The following is a 21,176-nucleotide window of genomic DNA, read 5'->3' as shown; positions in this document are numbered from 1 at the left end:
GGACACCTGGGAGGGGGGAGGGGGCTGGGGTCAGTGCCCTGGGGGGGTCACGGCCCTGGGGGGCTGGGGTCAGGGTCCGGGTTCAGGGCCCCGGGGGGCCGGGGTGGGGGGCCGGGCAGCGGCGGGGGGGGCAGCATGCAGACGTGTCCAGCGGCAGCAGCATCAGACTGGAGCGGTGCTGTGGGGGGGGGGCGGCGCTGTGGGTCAGCAGGGCCACCAGGCGGTGCTGGGGGCCAGGGGCCACGGGGGCCCGGCCCGCTGGGGGGGCCCCTGGGCGGGTCCACTCCGCTGGGGGGCCCTGGAGTGACGACATGAACAGGCAGACAGTTACTCACTACCCCCCCACCGTGTTACTCACTACCCCCCCCACCGTGTTACTCACTACCCCCCCCCCGTGTTACTCACTACCCCCCACCGTGTTACTCACTACCCCCTCCACCGTGTTACTCACTACCCCCCCCCCACCGTGTTACTCACTACCCCTCCCCCCACCGTGTTACTCACTACCCCTCCCCCCACCGTGTTACTCACTACCCCCCCCACCGTGTTACTCACTACCCCCCCCGTGTTACTCACTACCCCCCACCGTGTTACTCACTACCCCCTCCCCCACCGTGTTACTCACTACCCCCCCCCCACCGTGTTACTCATTCCCCCCCCGTGTTACTCACTACCCCCCCACCGTGTTACTCACTACCCCCCCCTGTGTTACTCACTACCCCCCCCGTGTTACTCACTACCCCCTCCCCCACCGTGTTACTCACTACCCCCTCCCCCACCGTGTTACTCACTACCCCCTCCCCCACCGTGTTACTCACTACCCCCCCCACCTTGTTACTCACTACCCCCTCCCCCACCGTGTTACTCACTACCCCCTCCCCCACCGTGTTACTCACTACCCCCCCCCCCACCGTGTTACTCACTACCCCCCCCCCCCCCCCCCCCACCGTGTTACTCACTACACCCCCCCCCCACCGTGTTAAGGTAAACAGGCCCCGGTCCGGTCGTCGGGGCCGTGTTAAGGTCAACAGGCCCCAGACTCCAGGGGTGTTAAGGCCTCACGTGGGGGGGCTGCCCCAGGAGGGAGATGGTGTTCAGGGGCGCTGGGAGGGGCTTCAGCGGGGGTCTCTGGTAGTCTGGACTGGACGCCACGGTGCTGTAGGCGGGGGGGCCCACCGCGATCTGCCTCTGCAGCAGCTGGAGGATGTTCTGGATGTCTGACACCATCTGGGTCTCCAGTCTGCAGGAACACAGCACCAATAGAAGGGTCAGGAGCCCCCCACTGGGGCCAGGACTAGGGAGTAGTGGTTAGGGTAGTAGTGGCTTACCCTAACCAATAGAAGGGTTAGGAGCCCCCCACTGGGGCCAGGACTAGGGAGTAGTGGTTAGGGTAGTAGTGGCTAACCCTAACCCTAACCAATACAAGGATCAGGAGCCCCCCACTGGGGCTAGGACTAGGAAGTAGTGGTTAGGGTAGTAGTGGCTAACCCTAACCAATACAAGGATCAGGAGCCCCCTACTGGGGCAAGGACTAGGGAGTAGTGGTTAGGGTAGTAGTGGCTAACCCTAACCAATACAAGGATCAGGAGCCCCCCACTGGGGCCAGGACTAGGGAGTAGTGGTAAGGGTCGTAGTGGCTAACCCTAACCCTAACCAATAGAAGGATCAGGAGCCCCCCACTGGGGCTAGGACTAGGGAGTAGTGGTTAGGGTAGTAGTGGCTAACCCTAACCAATACAAGGATCAGGAGCCCCCTACTGGGGCAAGGACTAGGGAGTAGTGGTTAGGGTAGTAGTGGCTAACCCTAACCCTAACCAATACAAGGATCAGGAGCCCCCCACTGGGGCTAGGACTAGGGAGTAGTGGTTAGGGTAGTAGTGGCTAACCCTAACCAATACAAGGATCAGGAGCTCCCTACTGGGGCAAGGACTAGGGAGTAGTGGTTAGGGTAGTAGTGGCTAACCCTAACCAATAGAAGGGTCAGGAGCCCCCCACTGGGGCCAGGAATAGGGAGTAGTGGTAAGGGTCGTAGTGGCTAACCCTAACCCTAACCAATAGAAGGGTTAGGAGCCCCCCACTGGGGCCAGGACTAGGGAGTAGTGGTTAGGGTAGTAGTGGCTAACCCTAACCCTAACCAATACAAGGATCAGGAGCCCCCCACTGGGGCTAGGACTAGGGAGTAGTGGTTAGGGTAGTAGTGGCTAACCCTAACCAATACAAGGATCAGGAGCCCCCTACTGGGGCAAGGACTAGGGAGTAGTGGTTAGGGTAGTAGTGGCTAACCCTAACCAATACAAGGATCAGGAGCCCCCCACTGGGGCCAGGACTAGGGAGTAGTGGTTAGGGTAGTAGTGGCTAACCCTAACCAATAGAAGGGTCAGGAGCCCCCCACTGGGGCCAGGACTAGGGAGTAGTGGTAAGGGTCGTAGTGGCTAACCCTAACCCTAACCAATAGAAGGGTCAGGAGCCCCCCACTGGGGCTGGGACTAGGGAGTAGTGGTTAGGGTAGTAGTGGCTAACCCTAACCAATAGAAGGGTCAGGAGCCCCCCAGTGGGGCTGGGACTAGGGAGTAGTGGTTAGGGTAGTAGTGGTTAGGGTCGTAGTGGTTAGGGTTAGGGTCGTAGTGGTTAGGGTCGTAGTGGTTAGGGTGGTAGTGGTTAGGGTAGAAGTGGTTATGGTTAGGGTAGTCCTGGTTAGTGTTATGTAGTAGTGGTTAGGGTAGTCGTGGTTAGGGTTATGGTAGTAATGGTTAGGGTGATGGTAGTCGTGGTTAGGGTGATGGTAGTAGTGGTTAGGGTGATGGTAGTAGTTGTTAGGGTGATGGTAGTAGTGGTTAGGGTGATGGTAGTAGTGGTTAGGGTGATGGTAGTAGTGGATAGGGTGATGGCAGTAGTGGTTAGGGTTATGGTAGTATTGGTTAGGGTGATGGCAGTAGTGGTTAGGGTGATGGCAGTAGTGGTTAGGGTAATGGCAGTAGTGGTTAGGGTGATGGTAGTAATGGTTAGGGTGATGGTAGTAGGGGTTAGGGTAGTAATGGTTAGGGTGATGGTAGTATTGGTTAGGGTGATGGTAGTAGTGGTTAGGGTAGCAATGGTTAGGGTGATGGTAGTAATGGTTAGGGTTAGGGTAGTCGTGGTTAGGGTGATGGTAGTATTGGTTAGGGTGATGGTAGTAATGGTTAGGGTGATGGTAGTAGTGGTTAGGGTGATGGTAGTAGTGGTTAGGGTGATGGTAGTAGTGGTTAGGGTGATGGTAGTAATGGTTAGGGTGATGGTAGTAGTGGTTAGGGTGATGGTAGTAGTGGTTAGGGTGATGATAGTAGTGATTAGGGTTAGGGTAGTCGTGGTTAGGGTGATGGTAGTAGTGGTTAGGGTGATGGTAGTAGTGGTTAGGGTGATGATAGTAGTGGTTAGGGTTAGGGTAGTCGTGGTTAGGGTTAGGGTAGTCGTGGTTAGGGATTGAAAGAAGAGGATGAAAGGGATTGAAGCTTTCCCACTCTAGGGATTTAAACCACGCTTCACCAGAGTGACGGCGGTGGGCATGGCAAGTGGATGGGATTGAGTGACTTAGCAGTTGGATATGGATGTTCTACAGGCTGCATACTTGTCCATACAATTGGCTCTGCTGTTCAAAGGGTCCCACAGTGTGTACATGGAGAAGGATCTTGCTGTGGCAGTGTTGACGCCTTTCCTTTTCCAGCTGCACTAGGCCGCTATTTGACAGTTGAGTTGTCCCGTGATATGTGACATCAACATTGTAGATCTATAAATAGCGGACACATGAGCCCACACTTCTCTTTCTGAACACTAGATGGGGCTAGTGCTTTGACGGTTGGGGTTCTGGTATGACGCGGAAACGGCAGCATAGTAGTCTGCCACTACGGGTCTCTAAATTGGTCAGGTATATTCAGAGGGATGCGAGAGATTTGGTTTTGAAAAATAGACTTGTTCATCAGACTAATGACGGGTGCAGTATTACCATCAAAGAGCCATATTTAGGGTATTAAGAAACGTCTTTTGAATGATGTTACTTGCCTTTAAGTATTATTTAATAAACAGACATGGAACTAGTCATTAATGTGTTTAATGGACTTAATCACATAATGATTTAGCAGACAATAATTTGGATGCAGGGCCAGGAATCCAGCTGGATGAATGACGTAACACAAAAGTACAAAAATACTGAACCTCCTGACAGTGGAGCCTGGAAGGTAGTGCATGTGTGTGTAGTTGTGTCTGTGTGTATTTCTGCCTGATGTGTGTGTGTTCACTGAGAAGGACTGTCTTCAGAAAGATGGTGTGTGTGTGTGTGTGTGTGTGTGTGTGTGTGTGTGTGTGTGTGTGTGTGTGTGAGAGATGCTGGAGCCCTCCGGTGTCGTTTCTCCTCTCCGATAATTCCTTCTAAAAATACCCCCTGCTGCTCATCTGTCCATCAGGGCGAGGCACGTGCTGCCTCTGACTGTGGTTCTACCTCTGGTCCCCTGTGGTTCTGCCTCTGGTCCCCTGTGGTTCTACCTCTGGTCCCCTGTGGTTCTACCTCTGGTCCCCTGTGGTTCTACCTCTGGTCCCCTGTGGTTCTACCTCTGGCTGTGGTTCTACCTCTGGCTGTGGTTCTACCTCTGGCTGTGGTTCTACCTCTGGCTGTGGTTCTACCTCTGGTCCGCTGTGGTTCTACCTCTGGTCCGCTGTGGTTCTGCCTCTGGCTGTGGTTCTACCTCTGGCTGTGGTTCTACCTCTGGCTGTGGTTCTGCCTCCGGCTGTGGTTCTGCCTCCGGCTGTGGTTCTACCTCTGGCTGTGGTTCTACCTCTGGCTGTGGTTCTACCTCTGGCTGTGGTTCTGCCTCCGGCTGTGGTTCTGCCTCTGGCTGTGGTTCTGCCTCTGGCTGTGGTTCTACCTCTGGCTGTGGTTCTACCTCTGGCTGTGGTTCTACCTCCGGCTGTGGTTCTACCTCTGGCTGTGGTTCTACCTCTGGCTGTGGTTCTACCTCTGGTCCCCTGTGGTTCTACCTCTGGTCCCCTGTGGTTCTACCTCTGGCTGTGGTTCTGCCTCTGGCTGTGGTTCTACCTCTGGTCCCCTGTGGTTCTACCTCTGGTCCCCTGTGGTTCTGCCTCTGGCTGTGGTTCTACCTCTGGCTGTGGTTCTACCTCTGGTCCCCTGTGGTTCTACCTCTGGTCCCCTGTGGTTCTACCTCTGGCTGTGGTTCTACCTCTGGCTGTGGTTCTACCTCTGGCTGTGGTTCTACCTCTGGTCCCCTGTGGTTCTACCTCTGGTCCCCTGTGGTTCTACCTCTGGCTGTGGTTCTGCCTCTGGCTGTGGTTCTACCTCTGGTCCCCTGTGGTTCTACCTCTGGTCCCCTGTGGTTCTACCTCTGGCTGTGGTTCTACCTCTGGCTGTGGTTCTACCTCTGGCTGTGGTTCTACCTCGGTATGGTGAGCTTGGTGGTTATGGTAATATGGTTAACATTGTTATGCCTTAAAAAGTGGTTTACTGGAAGTAAACATATCATGGAGAACCTCATGGAGAACCTCTAACTAATGTTTTTTTGTTGTTCTTTCAGTCTTCAGATTTGGCCTGGATATACTATGGAGTCTCCTTAGTGTTCAACAACTGAGCTTACGTGTTTTGATGCAATGTCAGAGCTGTTTAAAGATGTTGGAGAGATTTTTACATATGCATGTATTTTACATGCGTAAAATCTTTATCCCTGCCGCCTTTCGCCTTACTGCTATAAATTTAAAACCATAAAGTCCCATAAAAATGACCCGTGTGCCGAGGATGCTGCTTTAGCCATTGTTGTCACACACCATATCCAAATGGTCGGGCCGTAGGGGTTGTGGTTTGAAAGTTGTTCATCATGACGAATGGTGCAAGTATAAGAAGTTTCATGCATATTGCACCTTCCTAGTGATAATGGCAACATGTTTAAATGCTGAACTTCAAGGCTTTGTTATAGCGCCACCTATGTGTTACTTTGGCCCAGCAATTGTATAACTTTTGGAGCCAAATGTTTTTTCTGCATATTATTAGGATGAAAAAAATCATAATATTTATATAATTATAATTATTATATAATAATTATAATTATAACGATTGCAATTGGTTTGGTACGGTTTTCATAGGACCCCTAATTATCATTACTCATTATTTACAAATAACGTATTTAAAAACAATAATATGGTTTTAAGCATGTGATGCATATAACATGTTGTGTGTTTACCGCAGAACATGTATAGCAGCATTTAAGCCTTTAAGGGCAGAGACCTCCTGGCAGCTGACTAGAGGGAGGGGTAAAGCCTGCAGCAGGTGGTGGACACATCTGGCTAAGTGATGATGGCAGTATTAGGACAGTGGCTCTCAGCTGGCACTGCTATACTGTGGAGCGTAGGCCTCCAAGTTCAGTGTTACAGTAGGGCTGTGGAGCGTAGGCCTCCCAGTTCAGTGTTACAGTAGGGCTGTGGAGTGTAGGCCTCCCAGTTCAGTGTTACCGTAGGGCTGTGGAGCGTAGGCCTACCAGTTCAGTGTTACAATAGGGCTGTGGAGCGTAGGCCTACCAGTTCAGTGTTACAGTAGGGCTGTGGAGCGTAGGCCTCCCAGTTCAGTGTTACAGTAGGGCTGTGGAGCGTAGGCCTCCCAGTTCAGTGTTACAGTAGGGCTGTGGAGCGTAGGCCTCCAAGTTCAGTGTTACAGTAGGACTGTGGAGCGTAGGCCTCCCAGTTCAGTGTTACAGTAGGGCTGTGGAGCGTAGGCCTACAGTGTTACAGTAGGGCTGTGGAGCGTAGGCCTACCAGTTCAGTGTTACAGTAGGGCTGTGGAGTGTAGGCCTCCCAGTTCAGTGTTACAGAAGGGCTGTGGAGCGTAGGCCTCCCAGTTCAGTGTTACAGTAGGGCTGTGGAGCGTAGGCCTCCCAGTTCAGTGTTACAGTAGGGCTGTGGAGCGTAGGCCTCCCAGGTGAGGTCTGCTGTGGAGCGTAGGCCTCCCAGTTCAGTGTTAGTCTGCTGTGGAGGTCTGCCTTGGAGCGTAGGCCTACCTGCTGAGGTGATCCTGAAGCTGATCCAGGCGCTGCTCCACCTCTCCGTACGTGACCTCGCTCGCTGCCATGTCCTCCAGCTGCTGGACTGGAGCTGCTGACTCGTGGAGGAACGCCGCCGGCTGCTCACCAGCCCATTCATCAGCGGGTTCTGGCGAACGAAGCAAAGGCCCACATGCTTTACAACCTGCCCATGAGGGTCAGAGCGAGGCGATCAACCACTGAACTAGAGCTCCGTTAATCAGCACAAGGGAAGCGTTGTGTTCCTTCTGTCGTTAGCGATTCATCAGGCTGCTAATGCTGCCAGAACTGTCCATGCGCTCCTTTCTCCCTGCTAGCTAGCGGGGCTAACCATTGTCTTATCTCCACTTAGCAGCCGCTGCTTCTCGCTGCCCATTCATTTGATGGTGGTGGTTAGCAGCTCTCTGCTGTCTACTGGTGCCTTTGGGGAGAGGCTAACGCTGCGCGTTTGACAGGAGCTAGCTGGCCAGCTGGACCGCGGGACAATGGCTGATCTAAAGACCGCTGGACAAAGAACACGTCCAAAACTGAAGGGTTTATTTGAACACTGTTTGAAGTAAACTGCACATCCCAGACTTTGTTTTGTACCGTCGGATATTCACTCATACGTACCTGTATGCAAATAAGGTTGAGCTATGAAGTAATTTTCATTAGTCTTTGCCTTAAGTGCAGGAGTAAGAGCTATTCTAGACCTATAAGCCATTATGAAATTAAGCCTGAAAATCTTGACAAAGTTTCCTAAATAGTGTGAAGCCTCTTCCTAAGACATCTCCGGGGAGCAGGGTACCGGTGGTTAGGGTTTCCTGGGGGTTTGGACTCCAGAGGTTCTCGGTTTGACCCCAGTGTTCAGTCTGCCTGTAGGCACCCTGAGCAAGAAGCCCTGCCTGCTCATGAATGTCATGGAGCTAAAAAACACTGATGAATAATCAGGTTCAAAAGGGAATCAGAAAGTGCAAATTAGTAACCTCCAGAAGACGGGTTCTGCTCCATGCTGTCCCCGGGCCGGAGGTCCTGGTTAGGGGCGCTGGGCTGGAGCTCCTGGAGGTCCTGGATGTGTTGGTCAGGGTGGGGGGGGTGGAGGCCCTCTGGGGATCTCTTCAGGCACAGGTCCTGATCCACGTCCTGGCTGCTGTCTCCTGGGGTGGGGGGGGGGCGGTAATGAGCGGGAGTCAGTGGAACGCATCCCTCCTCCGCCCTCCCCCCCCAGCCCCCCCAGCGACCCGGCCCAACAATCACAAAGAGCCCCGTGAGGAGGGAGGAGGGGGGGGGGGACCTACCTCTGGGGAGGCGGGGCGTGAAGGAGATCCGCCTCTTGCTGGGAGCGACTCCGTCCGAGTCGTTGTCTTGGCTGTTGGTCGCCTGCGGGTTTCAGAAGAAACTGTTAATATCCAGAGAGAGCAGGATCTTAAGCCTCAGTCTTGAGATCCGGAGATCCCTTAGGATGTTTGCATGATTCTACAATTTGCCTCTTTAGAAACACCACCACTGACGAGGATGATTTGAGGGAACGGGGAAAGGTTTGAGTCCCAGCCCGAGGGTTGTGAGCTCCCACCTCAACGTGGTGTTGGTCTCACTCAGCCCCCCTGCACCGACCTGCCACCACTGTAAGGATACAAGCGACTGCATGGTATGACGTTCATGATGTTTCACCGTCGTGTTTTCGTCCCTGAGGTTGAAGGTGAGCTCCAGGTTGCTGAAGAAGAGGTGGTTGAACTCGGGGTACATGTCCAGCACCTCCAGAAGCTCCTCCCTCTGGATGGTGTGCAGGTCGCAGTAGCTCAGTGCCCGCACGTCCGCGTTGGACTTCCCCGACTTGGAGCACAGATGGATCATCTCGCCGAAGATGTCGTTTTTCCCTGGTGGAGACGGAACACAGTCGTGTCTGAGAGTCAGGGGGAGAACTGATTCAAACATCAACAGAGAGCAGATCTGTGGAATCGTGTTTACACTTAGTTTAGAAGATTCAGTCATTTGTGGGGAATGTGGAACCCTAAAGGTGACCTGAAACCTTCCTGAAGGCTCTGCCTCTCGCTCTCTCCTCAGAGGACGGATGGCCCGATGGGCTGAGAGGAGAACCGCCCAGCCCGCGTGGAGTGGCTCCTGGGAGAGGAGAGCTCGTCCAATGCCAGCCCGTGAGTAGGGGGTCCCACCACCAATAGAAAGGCTGCGTCTGTCTCCGGAGCGTCTGCCGTGACCAATCAGCAACCTCCACTCTGTCCCCGACACGGCAGCAGTCAGCTGCACACACACACCTAACACACACACACACACTAACACGCACACACCTAATACACACACACACACAACCCTAACACAAGACACACACACGCACACACTAACACAACACACACCTAACACACACACCCACACAGACCCCTAACACACACACACACACACACACACACCACACACTAACACAACACACACACACACACACACACACACACACACACACACACACACACACACACACACACACAACCCTAACACACCATACAACCTTAACACAGCACACCCCTAACACAAGACACACACACACACACACACACTAACACAACACAACACAACACACACACACTAACACAACACAGCACACGCACACACTAACACAACACGCCCCTTACACAACACACACCTAACTCACACACACACACACACACACACACACACACACACACACACACACACACACACACACACACACACACACACACACACACACACACACACCTAACCTGACCCTGTAGCCCCGACTCCACCTCTCTAGCTCCACCTCCACCTCTCTAGCTCCACCTCCACCTCTCTAGCTCCACCTCCACCTCTCTAGCTCCACCTCCACCATCTGTAGCTCCACCTCTAAAGCTCCACCTCCACCTCTCTAGCTCCACCTCCACCATCTGTAGCCCCACCTCCACCATCTGTAGCTCCACCTCTAAAGCTCCACCTCCACCTCTCTAGCTCCACCTCCACCATCTGTAGCCCCACCTCCTCTCTCTGTAGCTCCACCTTCACTCTCTGTAGCTCCACCTCCACATCTCTAGCTCCACCTCCACCCTCTGTAGCTCCACCTCCAATCTCTTTAGCCCCACCCGTTTTCTTTCTCTGCACTAAACCCACACACAAGCACAGACACACAAACACATCCAGAAGCTTCTGGATCCTACAGCTCGTTTGAAGGTGAAAGCAGTGAGATGGGTGACCCCCCTAGCTGATGAGACAGGTTGCCCCCCCCCACCCCCCCCCCCGCTGAAGGGGGCTCATGCCCTCGAAGAGCTCGCTCCTTCAGACCCACAGAGAGAAGGATGGAGTCAGTGGAAAATAAGCATTCTCATTCTCTGTCCTACGCTGACACACTTTCCGCACGCACGCACGCACGCACACACAGCTCCATATCAAAGAGCCTGATTGGACCGCTCAGCCCAGTGGGGAGTCGCTGGTGGTCGGGAACAGAGCGTGACTGGCAGCCTGTAAACGCATGATCAGACGACCGCTGCAGACAGGCACCTCAAAGGGGGGGAACCCTGAGGCTCTCCAAAGCTCTTTAAGGTTCTTTAGTGAGGCTCTTTAAGGTTCTTTAAGGCTCTTTAAGGTTCTTTAAGGCTCTTTAAGGCTCTTTAAGGTTCTTTAGTGAGGCTCTTTAAGGTTCTTTAAGGTTCTTTAGTGAGGCTCTTTTAGGTTCTTTAGTGAGGCTCTTTAAGGCTCTTTAGTGAGGCTCTATAAGGTTCTTTAAGGCTCTTTAAGGTTCTTTAGTGAGGCTCTTTAAGGTTCTTTAAGGCTCTTTAAGGTTCTTTAGTGAGGCTCTTTAAGGTTCTTCAGTGAGGCTCTCGAAAGCTCTTTAAGGTTCTTTAGTGAGGCTCTTTAAGGTTCTTTAAGGCTCTTTAACGTTCTTTAGTGAGGCTCTTTAAGGTTCTTTAAGGCTCTTTAAGGTTCTTTAGTGAGGCTCTTTAAGGTTCTATAGTGAGGCTCTTTAGTGAGGCTCTTTAAGGCTCTTTAGTGAGGCTCTTTAAGGTTCTTTAGAGACACTCTTTAAGGTTCTTTAGTAAGGCTCTTTAAGGTTCTTTAAGGTTCTTTAGAGACACTCTTTAAGGTTCTTTAGTGAGGCTCTTTAAGGTTCTTTAGTGAGGCTCTTTAAGGTTCTTTAGTGAGGCTCTTTGAGGTTCTTTAGTGAGGCTCTCAAAGGCTCTTTAAGGTTCTTTAGTGAAGCTCTTTAATGTTCTTCAGTGAGGCTCTTTAAGGTTCTTTAAGGTTCTTCAGTGAGGCTCTTTGAGGCTCTTTAAGGTTCTTTAGTGAGGCTCTTTAAGGCTCTTTAAGGCTCTTTATGGCTCTTTAAGGTTCTTTAAGGTTCTTTAGTGAGGCTCTTTACGGTTCTTTAGTGAGGCTCTTTAAGGTTCTTTAGTGAGGCTCTTTGAGGCTCTTTAAGGTTCTTTAGTGAGGCTCTTAAATGTTCTTTAAGGTTCTTTAGTGAGGCTCTTTAAGGTTCTTTAAGGTTCTTCAGTGAGGCTCTTTTAGGCTCTTTAAGGTTCTTCAGTGAGGTGCTTTAAGGTTCTTTAAGGTTCTTCAGTGAGGTTCTTTAAGGCTCTTTAAGGTTCTTCAGTGAGGCTCTTTAAGGCTCTTTAAGGTTCTTTTAAGGTTCTTCAGTGAGGTTCTTTAAGGTTCTTCTGTATTTACCGAGGATGGCGACCACAATGTCGTCCTTGAGGATCTCGATGGACCCCCGGGACAGGAAGTAGAGGGCGGTGAGCACGTCCCCGCTGTGCACCAGGGTGTCCCCGGGGGGGGCGTGGGTGGTCTGGAAGCGCATGGCCAGGGCCCTCAGGCAGCCCTTGGTGGCCCCCTGGAAGGCCTTGCAGTCCTGCAGCAGGATCCTGTTGAGGTGGAGGCAGATGTCTGCCTGCAGACACTCTGGGAAACCTTTCAGGACCTACGGGAGAGACGGACCCCAGAACCACCCCCAAGGAGAGAAGACCCATCAAGGAGAACGCTTTGGTTATGTGGATGAGGTTCAACTGAGGCTAGGGGCCTCCGCCTCCTGGAGACCCCCACCTGCTGGAGACCACTGAGGTCCAGGGAGGTCTCGGCCTCCTCGAGACCCCCACCTGCTGGAGACCACCGAGGTCCAGGGAGGTCTAGGCCTCCTAGAGACCCCCACCTGCTGGAGACCACTGAGGTCCAGGGAGGTCTAGGCCTCCTGGAGACCCCCACCTGCTGGAGACCACTGAGGTCCAGGGAGTCCCCAGGAGGGGAGGACTTCCTCATACAGAAGAGCAGACGTTCAGACCAGAGTACTGCCACTTCTGTGTACACTGAATATAAAACTGAATGAACACACCATACCATCTCTGTAAGACCACTGACATTCATCCACAGCGGTTTGGCCCCTCTCATTATCTGGGGTCATTCAACACCAGTGGGATGGAGTTAAATATCGCTCTCAGCTTGCTTATACATCATTACACAAATTCATGGAATTATGCGAACCATCGTAACAGAATGAACATTGTTTAAAACGCTTGAGCGGCTTCAAGCCATTAAGCTGCCCATGAGGGCAACAGGCTACCTAAGTGCCAATGGGAGGAATGGATCAGCGATACGGCTCAAAGGAGTAGTCCACTCTGGTGACATTCAATCAGCCCTCAGCGAGTTACTGTTCCCTCTCCTTCACGCGTTCCTCCATCACAAGACGGCAATAAGACGACCTGATGAATTATTGGTCTGCTCAACCAGATCCTGCCGGGAGTTTAGCTGTCCTATAAAGAACATTAATATAATATGATCACACTGTGCTAACTGGGGTTTAGCAGCAGATTGGGCCAATTGTTGTACAATCCCAGTTTAGATTGTACAACAATACAGTGGTATGTAACTAAGTGTAAGAGTAACACATCATAGTACTATTTACTACTAACTTGCAAAGTATGTTACTTGGATTGTACTAGTAGCCTATAGTAGTGGTATGTAACTTGTAGTGATATGCAACTGGTACAGTGTTGTATAGTAGCGAAGTAGAAATACTTCGTTACTGTACTTAAGTAGTTTTTTTGGATATTTCTACTTTACTTTACTACTTATATTTATCTGTACTTTTACTTTTACTTCGCTACATTTTGCGAAGAAAACTGATACTTTTACTCCGCTACATTTCCCTTGAAACCTTCGTTACTCGTTACAAAATCAACTCAGCTTTAGAAAAAAAAAAAAGAATCATGAGAGATATGAGAATAACGTCGGGGACTGTGGTAGAACACAGACTGCGAGCCTGTTTGGCGAATCAGCTGTCCCAGCGCACGTTCGCAAAGCCCCCTTGCTTAGTTACTGTTGCTACACCGATCAAAACTCCTACGACTGTCAACACACAAATGCATGGCTAGGACGAGGGCAAGGGCTATCAAAATTCTACTATTTGTATCAGGCTGGTTTGTACACGCAGTATTACAACACTATCTTATACACTTCAATACGCTGTATATGTGCCATTTTTGCTACAAAGCTAATTTAAATACCCTTTTTGGGCAGGGACTTAAGTTTTCCGAAAATCCGCGATCCTGGATGACACCCAAATCAATATTAAGTAACGTGTACCAGCGCTTGCGGGATAATAGGTCGGGCTACGATATCTGTCAGTGTCAGTGATTTTTTTTTGGAGTAACTCCGCGACAGCATCCAGATCATGGCAAAATGGACTGCAATATGCAGTGGAAGGATGTTTTCAAAAAAGATCAACAACGAAGGGGAAACAACAATAATCGAAGCAAAATCATACAGGTCTCAATCAAAAAATTAGAAACTTCCCGACCTCAAAATAAATACCACCAGCGCAACATTTTAAACTAGTAAGGTTCTTTCACCGCTTTTTTATTAACAGCAGTTACTTGTACTTTTACATTCAGTACTTAAGTACATTTAATATCAGAAAAGTACTTTTGATACTTAAGTACAGTAAAGATCAGATACTTTAATACTTTTACTTAAGTACTATTCTAAAAGGTGACTTTTACTTTTACTTAAGTAATTTTCCAGTAAGGTATCTGTACTTTTACTTAAGTATGGCTTTTGAGTACTTTATACACCACTGGGTACTAGTAGCCTATAGAAGTGGTATGTAACTTGTAGTGATATGCAACTTGTACTAGTAGCCTATAGAAGTGGTATGTAACTGTGTATCGAGTAATCTTTCCGCATCAACCTCCAAAACAAAGTCATTGGTGAGGGTAAAGCATCATGGATTATTCAACAGGAATCAATACATTGAATGATTGTACAAATAAAATAAAAAAGGACATAATGAGCAAGCTGTTCCAGTAGTGATATCAATAAGGTCATATAGAAATGATATGTAATTAGAATAGTTCTAACGGCCTGAAAGAGCAATATAATACAGTACAAGACAATATGTACCTCCTGCTCTTACCCAAACAAATAAGTTTCTCCAGAGGAAAGCAGACGAGGAGAAGGAAACAAAGCTGTCGTTAGCATTTCAACTTAACCATCAGTCCATGTGAACCCATGCTGCAGGGAGCTGAACCCATGCTACAGGGGTCTGAACCCATGCTGCAGGGGTCTGAACCCATGCTGCAGGGAGCTGAACCCATGCTACAGGGAGGTGAACCCATGCTGCAGGGAGCTGAACCCATGCTACAGGGAGGTGAACCCATGCTGCAGGGAGGTGAACCCATGCTGCAGGGAGGTGAACCCATGCTGCAGGGGTCTGAACCCATGCTGCAGGGGTCTGAACCCATGCTGCAGGGGTCTGAACCCATGCTACAGGGAGGTGAACCCATGCTGCAGGGGTCTGAACCCATGCTACAGGGAGGTGAACCCATGCTGCAGGGGTCTGAACCCATGCTGCAGGGGTCTGAACCCATGCTACAGGGAGGTGAACCCATGCTGCAGGGAAGTGAACCCATGCTGCAGGGGTCTGAACCCATGCTGCAGGGGTCTGAACCCATGCTGCAGGGGTCTGAACCCATGCTGCAGGGAGCTGAACCCATGCTGCAGGGGTCTGAACCCATGCTGCAGGGGTCTGAACCCATGCTGCAGGGGTCTGAACCCATGCTACAGGGAAGTGTACCCATGCTGCAGGGGTCTGAACTCATGCTACAGGGAGCTGAACCCATGCTGCAGGGAGGTGAACCCATGCTGCAGGGAGGTGAACCCATGCTACAGGGAGCTGAACCCATGCTGCAGGGAGGTGAACCCATGCTGCAGGGAGGTGAACCCATGCTACGGGGAGGTGAACCCATGCTACGGGGAGGTGAACCCATGCTACAGGGAGCTGAACCCATGCTGCAGGGAGGTGAACCCATGCTACGGGGAGGTGAACCCATGCTACGGGGAGGTGAACCCATGCTACAGGGAGCTGAACCCATGCCGCGGGGAGGTGAACCCATGCTGCGGGGAGGTGAACCCATGCTGCGGGGAGGTGAACCCATGCTACGGGGAGGTGAACCCATGCTGCGGGGAGCTGAACCCATGCTGCGGGGAGCTGAACCCATGCTGCGGGGAGGTGAACCCATGCTACGGGGAGGTGAACCCATGCTGCGGGGAGCTGAACCCATGCTGCAGGGAGCTGAACCCATGCTGCAGGGAGCTGAACCCATGCTGCAGGGAGCTGAACCCATGCTGCAGGGAGCTGAACCCATGCTGCAGGGAGGTGAACCCATGCTGCAGGGGTCTGAACCCGTGCGGCGGGGAGGTGAACCCATGCTGCGGGCTCAGAGAGCGCTCACCGTGTTCATGTCGATGCCGTTGGTGTAGGTCCAGGAGTGCTGGAAGTATTCCTCCAGCCGCTGGCGCAGGGGGTTGGGGATCTGGTGGAAGCGGATGAACTCCTTGACCCGCAGCATCTGGGCGTGGTAGCGGGCCGTCCCCGAGTACAGCCGCTGGATGATGGCTGACACGTTCCCGAAGATACTGGCGTACATCAGGGCTGCAGGCAGAGAACAGCGGTCATTTACAGGCTTTGAAACTAATAGTTTGCCCAACATATTTACCTTTAAAATGAATGGTTAGTACAAAGAACACAAGAGGAATGAGGGTGAAGTTCAGACAACACAGAGCTAACAGCCAATCAGAGAGGAGAACACAGAGCTAACAGCCAATCAGAGAGGAGGACACAGAGCTAACAGCCAATCAGAGAGGAGGACACGGAGCTAACAGCCAATCAGAGAGGAGGACACTAAACCAAGGGGCGCACTCACAGCCAATGAGCATGACGCAGATGGAGAAGATCTTCTCTGAGTTGGTGTTGGGGGACACGTTCCCGAAGCCCACGCTGGTCAGGCTGCTGAAGGTGAAGTACAGCGCCGTCACGTACTTGTCCTTGATGGAGGGTCCGGACGAGGGGTCGCTGTAGTTGTACCGCTTCCCGATGGACACGCCCAGATTGTCCAGCCAGCCGATCTTGTGCTCCAGGTAAGGCTTCTCCACGTTGCCGATGGCGTACCAGATGCAGGCCAGCCAATGGGCGATCAGGGCGAAGATGCACATGAGCAGCATGAGCACGGCGGCGCCATACTCGGAGTAGCGGTCCAGCTTCCTGGCCACACGCACCAATCGCAGCAGTCTGGCTGTCTTCAGCAGGCCAATCAGGGTGGTGGTCTAGACGGAGCGCCGCATTGGTTAGTTCACCCGCCATCTTGTATTTATACCGCAAAACCTGAGGCTAGATTTAACAAATATCACAAATATCAGGATCAGTGGCCACATGTGAAAGGTAAAAACGAAGGAATACTAGTCTGTTTACATGACCATATAAGGTAATATATCAGGGCTTAGGAGTTCTCCAGAGTCGGAGTCAGAGGATCGGCTCAGCACTGACCCCCCCCCACGGCTCAGCACTGACCCTCCGCTCACCACAGAGTGCTCACCGCTCACCAGAGTGCTCACCACAGAGCGCTCACCGCTCAACACAGAGCGCTCACCGCAGAGCGCTCACCGCAGAGCGCTCACTGCAGAGCACTAACCGCTCACCAGAGTGCTCACCACTGAGCACTAACCGCTCACCAGAGTGCTCACCACAGAGCACTAACCGCTCACCAGAGTGCTCACCACAGAGCACTAACCGCTCAACACAGAGCGCTCACCGCAGAGCGCTCACCGCAGAGCGCTCACCGCAGAGCGCTCACTGCAGAGCGCTCACTGCAGAGCACTAACCGCTCACCAGAGTGCTCACCACAGAGCACTAACCGCTCAACACAGAGCGCTCACCACAGAGCGCTCACCACAGAGCGCCCACCGCACAGCGCTCACCGCACAGCGCTCACCGCACAGCGCTCACCGCACAGCGCTCACCGCAGAGCGCTCACCACAGAGCGCTCACCGCAGAGCGCTCACTGCAGAGCACTAACCGCTCACCAGAGTGCTCACCACTGAGCACTAACCGCTCACCAGAGTGCTCACCACAGAGCACTAACCGCTCACCAGAGTGCTCACCACAGAGCACTAACCGCTCAACACAGAGCGCTCACTGCAGAGCGCTCACCGTAGAGCGCTCACCGCAGAGCGCTCACCGCAGAGCGCTCACCGCAGAGCGCTCACCGTAGAGCGCTCACCGCAGAGCGCTCACCGTAGAGCGCTCACCGCAGAGCGCTCACCGCAGAGCACTCACCACAGAGCGCTCACCACAGAGCGCCCACCGCACAGCGCTCACCGCAGAGCGCTCACCGCAGAGCGCTCACCGCAGAGCGCTCACCGCAGAGCCCGCTGATGTCATCCGCTCACCTCTCTACCCCTGACGCTAAGCTTGTCGCAGCGCAGCGTCTTAATGAGGGAGATTCAGGTTGAACCAAACTGAACCACTGACCGGGTTTGAATGTTATCAAGATAAATAATATTAATGAATTCCTTTTTCCATCCCTCTCTTCAACCTCTCAGCCTTCCTATTTCATACGCCTCTTTAAATAAAGTATCTCTTTCGGTTCATATACATTTTTAGGAAATTGTGCATTTGACATTCATTCTGATTAATTATAAGTTATAAGCACAAAAGTAATCCTCAAAATTGCAAAAACTAAAACAGCTTAATCAAGTTAACAAATGTACTTCAGAATCAATGTAAAACCCTTTGAATAGAGCTCAGAATCTTTGTTCCAAAAGTAACAAGACTTTGATTGAATGATACAAGCTATCTAAAGGTTTCCATTAGCTCCTGTAGACTAAAGCCTTATTATGAAGCTGTTAGTCAAATGAACCTCGAAGCCATCTGCTGATGCCTCAGTTAGTTCCTGAGCAGAGAGAGGCAGATGAGATCCTTCACCAGCAGGTAGGTTCCAAACGGCTTCAGACCTTCCTTCTGGTCAAATGATGGATAATATAATCCACCCATTCTTAATGGTCAAATTATGTATTGCTATAATCATTTACATTTAGGGCATTTAGCAGTAGCTTATATCAAAAGCGACTTACAACGGTTAATGCACACAATGACACACCGATGGCGGAGTCAATCATGCAGGGTGCAGCCAGGGTGTGGTGCCTCGCTCAGGGACACATAGACACTCAGCTAGGAGGAGCCGGGGATCAAACTAGCAACCTTAGCTAAGCTGACTCCTTTATGGTGGGAAAATGTTGTAGCTTTTAGTAGGATAAAATCTACACTTTTTAATCTTCCCTGGAGTACTGGATTGGTCAGAGAACTCTGCAGTGGAATGGGATTCCTGGAGGAACACATCAGACCAAACAACAGGAGAACCACTGTGGAGCGGCCGACCAATGGAGGCTCTCATCTGGACGTAAGCCGCGAGGACACGCCCCCCCTCCCCAGCCTGCCATGAAGGCATCAGTGATGGCCATTTGGTAAGCCATTAATCCGCCCGGAGGGGGCCCATTCAGAAAATACAATCATTTAGAGTAATCCTGTCCAGAGTGGAGAAAGACCAACAAAGGTCCCGAGTGGTGATGCGCTCCAGTTCAGACTGAGTGGCTGGGAGAGAGCGGGTCCTAGGCTGAGTGGGTGGGAGAGAGCGGGTCGTCCTAGGCTGCCGGGGGGGAGAGAGCGGGTCCTAGGCTGAGTGGGGGGGAGAGAGCGGGTCCTAGGCTGAGTGGGTGGGAGAGAGCGGGTCCTAGGCTGAGTGGGTGGGAGAGAGCGGGTCGTCCTAGGCTGAGTGGGTGGGAGAGAGCGGGTCGTCCTAGACTGAGTGGGAGGGAGCGAGCGGGTCGTCCTAGGCTGAGTGGGTGGGAGAGAGCGGGTCGTCCTAGGCTGAGTGGGTGGGAGAGAGCGGGTCGTCCTAGGCTGAGTGGGGGGGAGAGAGCGGGTCCTAGGCTGAGTGGGTGGGAGAGAGCGGGTCCTAGGCTGAGTGGGTGGAGAGAGCGGGTCGTCCTAGGCTGAGTGGGGGGGAGAGAGCGGGTCGTCCTAGGCTGAGTGGGTGGGAGAGAGCGGGTCCTAGGCTGAGTGGGTGGAGAGAGCGGGTCGTCCTAGGCTGAGTGGGTGGAGAGAGCGGGTCGTCCTAGGCTGAGTGGGTGGGAGAGAGCGGGTCCTAGGCTGAGTGGGTGGGAGAGAGCGGGTCGTCCTAGGCTGAGTGGGTGGAGAGAGCGGGTCGTCCTAGGCTGAGTGGGTGGGAGAGAGCGGGTCGTCCTAGGCTGAGTGGGTGGGAGAGAGCGGGTCGTCCTAGGCTGAGTGGGTGGGAGAGAGCGGGTCCTAGGCTGAGTGGGAGGGAGAGAGCGGGTCGTCCTAGGCTGAGTGGGTGGAGAGAGCGGGTCGTCCTAGGCTGAGTGGGTGGGAGAGAGCGGGTCCTAGGCTGAGTGGGTGGGAGAGAGCGGGTCCTAGGCTGAGTGGGTGGGAGAGAGCGGGTCGTCCTAGGCTGAGTGGGTGGGAGAGAGCGGGTCGTCCTAGGCTGAGTGGGTGGGAGAGAGCGGGTCGTCCTAGGCTGAGTGGGTGGGAGAGAGCGGGTCCTAGGCTGAGTGGGTGGGAGAGAGCGGGTCGTCCTAGGCTGAGTGGGTGGGAGAGAGCGGGTCCTAGGCTGAGTGGGGGGGAGAGAGCGGGTCGTCCTAGACTGAGTGGGTGGGAGAGAGCGGGTCGTCCTAGGCTGAGTGGGTGGGAGAGAGCGGGTCCTAGGCTGAGTGGGTGGGAGAGAGCGGGTCGTCCTAGGCTGAGTGGGTGGGAGAGAGCGGGTCCTAGGCTGAGTGGGTGGGAGAGAGCGGGTCGTCCTAGACTGAGTGGGTGGGAGAGAGCGGGTCGTCCTAGGCTCCCAGGGGGGAGGGACAGGAGAGAGACCGTACCTCATCGGACCCCGAGCCGAAGATGAGCAGGTCGAAGGGGATGGCGGCCACCATGTCGATCAGGAACCAGCCCTTGAAGTAGTGGATGGCGATGCGCGCCGGGTGGCTCACCACCTCCTCGTTGGCGTTCACGTAGGTGGTTCGGAAGTTGATGAGGATGTCGATGATGAACATGATGTCCACCATGAGGTCCACCACGTTGAGCGGGGAGCACGAGTAGCCGCACTCACGCCGCTTCTGCTCCTCGCGGTCGTTGAGCAGGAAGGCGGCGGCGTAGGGCGTGAGGATGGCGGTGTAGATGACCAGCAGCAGGATGAGCCAGTCCCACACGGCCTTGAAGGGGCTGTAGTGGAGGATGGTGAGGCGGTCCATGCGCGGGGTCTGCAGCTTGTACTCCGGGAGCACGTCGGCCCCCAGGGACAGCACCTGGGGAGGGGGGCCGGAGGGTTAGCCTCACCCATAGGCGCAGGGGGGTTACCCTAACCCTAACCCTAACCCAGGGGGGTTAACCTAACCTAACCCTAACCCTAACCCTAATCCTAACCCACAGAGAGGTTACCCTAACCTAACCTAACCCAGGGGGGGTTAACCTAACCTAACCCAGGGGGGTTAACCTAACCTAACCCAGGGGGGTTAACCTAACCTAACCCAGGGGGGTTAACCTAACCTAACCCTAACCCTAATCCTAACCCACAGAGAGGTTACCCTAACCTAACCTAACCCAGGGGGGGTTACCCTAACCTAACCCAGGGGGGTTAACCTAACCTAACCCAGGGGGGTTACCCTAACCTAACCCAGGGGGGTTAACCTAACCTAACCTAACCCAGGGGAGTTACCCTAACCTAACCCAGGGGGGTTAACCTAACCTAACCTAACCCAGGGGGGTTACCCTAACCTAACCCAGGGGGGTTAA

At 53.0% G+C, this 21,176-nt stretch overlaps 1 protein-coding gene across 1 annotated transcript in view; it reads right to left on the bottom strand.

Moving 5' to 3' along the window:
• Positions 1–82: 82 nt before the first annotated feature.
• LOC130373662 (potassium voltage-gated channel subfamily H member 6-like) overlaps positions 83–21,176 on the bottom strand; it is a 45,281-nt gene continuing 24,187 nt past the window's right edge. The window contains exons 7-16 of the mRNA XM_056580281.1: positions 20,264–20,689; positions 16,246–16,645; positions 15,775–15,974; positions 11,717–11,969; positions 8,699–8,904; positions 8,326–8,407; positions 8,014–8,184; positions 7,028–7,178; positions 1,063–1,240; positions 83–298 (exon numbers count right to left, since the gene is read on the bottom strand). Coding sequence (XP_056436256.1) covers positions 83–298; positions 1,063–1,240; positions 7,028–7,178; positions 8,014–8,184; positions 8,326–8,407; positions 8,699–8,904; positions 11,717–11,969; positions 15,775–15,974; positions 16,246–16,645; positions 20,264–20,689 — 2,283 coding nt within the window. The remainder of the gene's footprint in view (positions 299–1,062; positions 1,241–7,027; positions 7,179–8,013; positions 8,185–8,325; positions 8,408–8,698; positions 8,905–11,716; positions 11,970–15,774; positions 15,975–16,245; positions 16,646–20,263; positions 20,690–21,176) is intronic.

The sequence above is a fragment of the Gadus chalcogrammus genome, chromosome 20 (assembly GCF_026213295.1).
Source record: "Gadus chalcogrammus isolate NIFS_2021 chromosome 20, NIFS_Gcha_1.0, whole genome shotgun sequence".
NCBI classification, from domain to species: Eukaryota; Metazoa; Chordata; class Actinopteri; order Gadiformes; family Gadidae; genus Gadus; species Gadus chalcogrammus.
The sequence above is the reverse complement of the archived record's forward strand: the minus strand, read 5'-3'. Positions and strand labels throughout refer to the sequence as shown.